This window comes from Rhagoletis pomonella, unplaced genomic scaffold (assembly GCF_013731165.1).
Source record: "Rhagoletis pomonella isolate Grant_MI unplaced genomic scaffold, Rhpom_1.0 Rhpom_scaffold_00006, whole genome shotgun sequence".
NCBI lineage: Eukaryota > Metazoa > Arthropoda > Insecta > Diptera > Tephritidae > Rhagoletis > Rhagoletis pomonella.
In genome coordinates this window covers 44,664,868-44,671,749 of record NW_023458560.1, presented here as the reverse complement: position 1 = coordinate 44,671,749, position 6,882 = coordinate 44,664,868, and the positions used below count along the sequence as shown (strand labels likewise).

The following is a 6,882-nucleotide window of genomic DNA, read 5'->3' as shown; positions in this document are numbered from 1 at the left end:
AGCAATGAGAGCCACTGCACACGCATTCTGGAGTAAAAAGGCTCACTCTCCCAAACGTACGCCACATACACTCCTCGTCATTTGAATGGCTCAACTTTTTAATCTTTAGTATTTACATTTTTAATTTTGTTTATTTAATATTCATTACTTTATACAGAGTTAAAAAAATGTCAACAAAGGGGTACAATAAAGTGCAAGTTGCAAGAGTCTGTAAAATAGCGGTGATTTTTGACAATTTTTTTGGTGATAGTGCTGCGCATTTTCTCACATACAAAGTATGCTCGACAAAACTTTTATATGGAATAAAATGCGAAGCACTGTCAATAAAAAATAAATGAATTTGAAAAATCGGGGCTGTTTTATAGTCACTTCAAACTTGCACTTAATTACACTATAATTGAATGGGCTACAAAACTGCATATCAGAAATTTCTCTAAAAATATTATTAACTTATTCACTGCAGGTCATTAGGATGGCACACTCCTATGTTGACCTTTTTTAAGAACTGTTTCCAGCTCTCGAGAAAAACGAAAAAATCATATAAAATGCTGCCCAAGAAATGGAAAATAAACTTTCTTTTAAGTTTTAGTTTGTAAAAAATTATAAAATTGCATTTACCCGTAGAATATGCTATATCGTCACTAGACACGAATAAAGGCGCGAGCTCAAAAGATGACGGCGAAAAAAGACGCATAAAAAATTTCAGCGTCAAATACTCTTAACATACTTCGCCAAAGTTTTTTATAAGCATCTTTTTTCGCAAAATTTTTTTAAACGCTTTTTTTCACCGTCGAAACACCTTTATTCGCCAAAACGCCTTTATTCGTATGTAGTGACGATATTTTTACAAAAAATTTATATTAAATATACAAACGGAAAACTGTAAATACTAAGAATTGAAAGGGTGTGCAATTCAAATGACGCGGAGTGTATATGAGCAGATGTGATCACTACCACAAGTAAACGCGAGCTGAAAGCGTGATTGTGTTAGTGGGCCAATTACGTTTGAATGAATTTGCGTTCGCTTTGTTACGCTCTCGCATGTATTTGCATGTGATGCTTACGCTCTTTAAGCAGGCGCTCACTCTCTGTCCATGCTTGTATATGAGCAAATTTGACATCGATATAACTGTTGCCAACTTGGTGCCTTTCTCAAGAAATTAAGTGCGTTTAGGGAATTAAAAGGCGAAAATTGTTTAGTTTAGCGCTTGTTTTGTTCTTTGGTATCCTTTTCAAGGCAATTTTATAATAAAAACGTGATTCTATGGTGACATTGTATTTGACTTACACATATGTTAGTGTTTGGCCGAGCTTCTCCTCTGGATAATATGCTCCAAGATAATCCAAACGCAATATTTTCACACAGTCTCTATCATATATATATGCTAATTAGCTGGGTGTGCGCATTTGTACAATTGCATGAAAATAAAGCCTCTAGAAAAACCAAGTTTTGGAAATTGTTTTACGAATAAAAAAACATTTTGCAAATTAAATTTATTAAATTCATTAACTGCGCATAGTTGGAAATATTTACAAGTTTCATTGCGTGATTACTTAAAATATTGGAACATACAGCTTTATATGCGAAAATACCATTAAACACAGCAACACAAAATTGGTGTTTTTTTTTGGGGAAAAGTGCGCTATTTTCAGTATTTTGGTGCTTTTTTAAATAAAAAACTTGGCGATCAGGGCTGCCAACTTGGCACAAACCGTGCCATTTTTGGCACTATTTTACTTGAAATGGCACTGAATTTTTCAATTTTGCAAAAGTGCCAAAATGGCACTTGAAAAAAACCCAAATTTAAATACATTTTTGTGAAATCCTTTGCGTGTACTTCTTTTCCTCAACTAAAATTTTCTAATTTCTATAGTGTATACAACTGGTTTTTTTTTTTTGTCTTAATTTGTTTTAATTTGTCTAATTTTAATGCTAATGGGAAGAACTAAAGAGAATGACACCTTTTTTGGCACTTTTAATTTTCTATTTGGCACGTTTTAGCACTTTTTTATCCTCAATATGGCTCTTCATAGCTATGTATGTTTGGCAGCCCTGTTGGCAAATTTGATCACTAGCTGACCTTCACCGAGCGCTTTTTGCTGGGTTCGGACTACAAAAATGGAAGTAAATATCAAGTATTCGTAGTAGATGTGCGACCAGCTAGTGGTTGAGACGTAATTTACACGGGTCGATTTTGGTTGAACGACAAAAATCTACTAGAAAATCGACCCGTGTTAGCATTAAAGTTAAAATGCCTTGGTTAAAATTAATAAAAAGTTATTTCATTCTTTCTTTACCGGGACAATTGTTACATCGGTGGGCAACGACGCAATTACAGAACTTTAGACAGAGCAATATTTTTCGATCGGGTTCATAGCGGACGATTGTGAGGGCCTATTCACGGATTCAAGTGTATTTGCAAAGTTGCTGTACCTCACCAATGTAACAATCGTGTCGATAAAAAGGTAAAATTTAACTTTTAGTTTGCTATTAAAAATCCCACCTCCTTTCTATTTGAAGAGTAAATTTGTTGATGCAACAAAACGGAGCAGATTTTCAGTTGAGCGAAGTAGAGGACTAGGTTTCAAATTTTTTCGACAAAACGGAACAAATCTACTCCTATCGGAGCGAAGTCCGAACGATGGCTTATTGTGTATATGAGTAAAATGCATGATTCAATAATACAAGGTTCGATAAACTGACAGTTGTCTCTCTCGCACCGCTCCCTTAGCAGTGGCACCGTGTTGCTTCTTTGCAAATTTACATGGAAACAGTGTAGCTTTGGTGTGAAATAAAAGTATAAGCTTTTGTGCAATATGTTTATTTGTATATGCATATGAAGCATATTTAACTGATGAAAACCTAAGCATTGGATGTTTACATCAATCTCATAGTAGTCTTATTTTAATTTTGAGTCATTTTTCAGTTTTTATACGGCTAAATAGCATATAAATTACGTAATTCACGTAGATATATCAATATTACGTTCAACATTTCGTTTTAAATGTCAGATTTCCTGCAAATACATTAGAATTTACAAAAGTAATTTCACTACTAATTGCCTACTTTGCGTACTTTTCTACTACCATTTTCGAAACAAGGGATTGCATTCTTGCCCTTTCTCTGTTCTTCGTAAATGCAACCTTTTGTAAGGGAGTATCAAACCGCAGCTGTCAATAATTATCTAACCTTGTATTAATGAATCATGTGTATGCTCTTTCTTTGGTACACAAAGTCAGTATTACGCAATAGGGATGGGTAGTGGGGGTTGAAATTCGATTTTTTCCGAATTTCGAACATTGCCCAACCATTCGATTATTCGATTCGAAATTGGGTGGTGCAAATTCGATTTAATTCGAATTTTTTCGAATTTTCAACAATTTTTTCCACTGCAATTTTAAAAGTTTGTTTGAGAGCATGATACCTCAAATCGAAAGGGATTCAATTGAACTTACATTAATGTGATTAATTATCCGTACTGCCGGTTTCACTAAAGCAATTTAAGTGAAAAATTATTATCTTTTCTGTCGGTTCCCATATTAAATTTAAATGAAAAAATCATTTTTCACTTAAATTGCTTTTTGAAACTGGCTTTTGCCTTCACAACAAAAAAAAAATAAATATCTTTTTCTCAAATAACATAAATATCTCAAAAATGCATCAGATAAAAATTTAAATATTTATCAAATATATCATGTATTTTTTATATCAATTAAAAGAAATAACAAATGTAGATGTATAGAAACTAAGTTCTTGCTTTACAAATACAAAGGAAATTCCCATATTTACATAGTTTATTATATTACATAGTTCTGTTATGTTTATACTTATACAACGAATAAAAACCTCTTACATTTAATGACAATGTATGATTTTGCTTTTTAAGGCGAGATCTTTAAGTAAACAAGGAACAAAATAATAGGTCTGTTCAGCAGTGACCATAAGATCATGTGCACATGGTATTGCATTTGCATATTTCGGCGCATTTGTAAATTCACAACGGTTACCATGGTGGCAAGTATATAATTTGCAAATGCAAATACAAAGCCAAGACCATTTTTACAATATCCCGAACAGTCCTATTATAGATTACACAGGTACATCATATGTATACATATATATAGCATTTATGTACTTTAATTTAGTAATTCTAAAATCACATTTTTTATTATATTTTTTATATACCCTTGAGGTCAGCTGTTTAAAATGTGGTAAGTGTTTGAAATGTGGGTTTATATGGTGCTGGTTATGTAATGTGCTAGACTTTTATAGAACAATTATAAACGTTTAACAACCAAAAGAAAAATAGCCAAAACTGGTCAAAATGTCATTTAACTTAAACAGCTGACCACAAGGTTGTATACATAGATAATTACATATTAAATTCGTGTTTCACACATTTCGCAAACATTATATTTTCAACCGTTTGCACAAGATTAAATAAAAAAAATATACGCTTCATTTAAATCATTTTTCCTTAAAATAATGTATCAATATTTATACTGAGAAAAATAAGAATACATATCCAAAATTCGTTAAAGTTTCCATCACTTTTGAAGAATTTTTATCGAAATAGAACACTGGAAATAACTAAGTTGTACCACTTACATAGTTCTAAAAAATCAACAATTGAATGAAAAAAAAATTTTGGATCTACAGTGACCATAAAAATTAGAGCACTTTAATATTTGGAGATGTTTGACTTCATTTTCTTTTGTTGGTTCAATGTTCATAAATTGTTTATAAAAAATATATGTAGTTCATTCCTCAACAAATATCATATATGCAAAAAAAATTTCAAACTTTTTCAATTTGTAGCTACTTCAAACTTGCATTTTATAATACCAAAATTGAAACTGCCAACCCAACTTTTTTTTTTAATTTGGAAATTTTGTTGAATTTTACATATATAATATTTTAAAATTAAGTCAAAACATGTCCAAATATTAAAGTGCTATTATTTTTACGGCCACTGTAAGAGTGGTTGTACAGACCAAGACCAAGTCTTGCGCTAATAGCCTCATATGTCCCACATTTCTTCCTCAATTGACCGCAAAAATACTAACATATTTAAATGTTCGGGTGAGAGACGGTTCCTCAACTGGGTTGCTATAAGTCCAGCATGTGAAAATAGTCGCTCACATAGGACTGACGTTGCCATAACTGACAAATGTTTTTGGGCAATTGGAAAAAGCAAAGGAAAATCATTTTTCAACGCCTGCCAAGTTGTTAAAGGGTTTTTGTTTAATTTTCGAGAAACAGCTGGCCTGATTAAATAAGCTCGCAGCTGGTCCGAATTTATTTCCGAAACGTTACTTCTATTGCATTGACTGTTGCTAATGTTTTGATCTAAATATGACCATATGCCTCCTTCGTCCGATGTTTGAAGCTCAGCGATACTTTCCACAGATTCATTACTTTGGGTTTGGCTGGTTATTAATAAGTTACCTATTCAAAGTTTAAAAAACAGAAATAGTTGTTTATGATAAATAGGTATTTGTCTAATGTACCAATAAAAGCAGCAGCCCGCGAACAGTAGATTGAGTTTTCGAAGGCAGCCTTCTTGTACCTTGGATCAAGTATTGTTGCCACACCGTAAATAACCACCGCCTCCAAATTTGCGTAACGTTTTTGGACCTCGGTCAACAGGACGTCTTTTGCTATTTTGCCTATTGCTGTAGTCGGTTAGATGATCATTGTTGCCTGTAAAATATAGATTTAGATTTATTTACAGCCAAATTCATTATTAATCATTTTGTTCATCTATTGGTTAATGTCTACAACGTCTACTACGTCATCTTAAAAGTACAAAATGACTCTAGAAACAATTTACTAATTATTTCTTTAACCTTTTTTAATCCTGCAACCAATGGAATGCACTTGCTTATGTTTACATTTTTTTCACCGCAGAGTTCACTTGTAATTTCATGCAAAGGCTTAAGAATATCCGTTACTTCTTTAAGAGCGTCCACTTCTTCAGCAGTGACCATATTAGGCGTGCGGGCCCTCGTGTTCTTATCCATTTGTAGCTGAAGAATTACTTGTGCAATACATGTAGACAATGTCATAAAACGTTCCAGCATTTCAAAACAAGAGTTCCACCTTGTTCTCACTTCTTGAATCAGCTTTAAGTTTGACTGACCGTTGCTTTTTTGGTAATCTCTCAACTTTTTCGCAGCCACCTCGCTCGTTCGAAAAAACTTTACTATTTTCTTTACCTTTTTTAAAAGATCCTTTAGCGTGCCTCATTCCGTTTCGTTTTCATCATCGTCGATAGCATCGTCATTGTTATTTTGAATGATCGCTTGACCAATATTATTGATAGTGTGACCAAAACAGGTTACGTGCTTCGACTCTCCAAATTCTTGTTTCACTGCGCCTTTGATATTGGCTCCTCCGTCAGTGACAAATGCTATTATCTGATCATCGCTGATGCCCCAGTTATTAACTATTTCACGAAGTTTTTCCTTAAGGTTTGCTATGTCTTTTTTAAAATCAGCTGGAAAAGCCCCAAGCTCCACACAAACCATATCGTTTTCTGTTAAAATTTATAAAAAAAAACAATGAAGCGTATTCTTGTTTTCGTACGAATCGAAAATCTTGAAATTTTCCTATCATTTACTATACGAGCTCTTAACAAGTAAAAAGGTAAAAGTGGAATTTTCAATAACGTGGATATGTTTGGAAGCATATTTGACATACCTTTCATCTGATATGTATATCATATACATAATACATACATACTTCGAGAAAAACTAAAAAGACCAAATTATGACCATTTTTTAATAAAAATGTATGTTTTTCTAAAAAATACGTAATTAACTGTAATAAAAGATATCTTTATCAGAAAGAGTATAAAAATACCTTTAATTTGATATATA

General features: G+C 32.7%; 1 protein-coding gene across 3 annotated transcripts in view; it reads right to left on the bottom strand.

Annotated features, from left to right (window-relative positions):
• Nucleotides 1–5,351: 5,351 nt before the first annotated feature.
• The window catches only part of LOC118740799 (zinc finger BED domain-containing protein 1-like), a 3,023-nt gene continuing 1,492 nt past the window's right edge, over nucleotides 5,352–6,882 (bottom strand). For 2 of the 3 annotated variants that reach the window (XM_036472490.1, XM_036472489.1), the window contains exons 6-7: nucleotides 5,512–6,539; nucleotides 5,352–5,449 (exon numbers count right to left, since the gene is read on the bottom strand). In XM_036472490.1, coding sequence (XP_036328383.1) covers nucleotides 6,247–6,539 — 293 coding nt within the window. In that variant the 3' untranslated portion in view covers nucleotides 5,352–5,449; nucleotides 5,512–6,246. The remainder of the gene's footprint in view (nucleotides 5,450–5,511; nucleotides 6,540–6,882) is intronic. The other variant, XM_036472491.1, reaches the window with a different exon arrangement.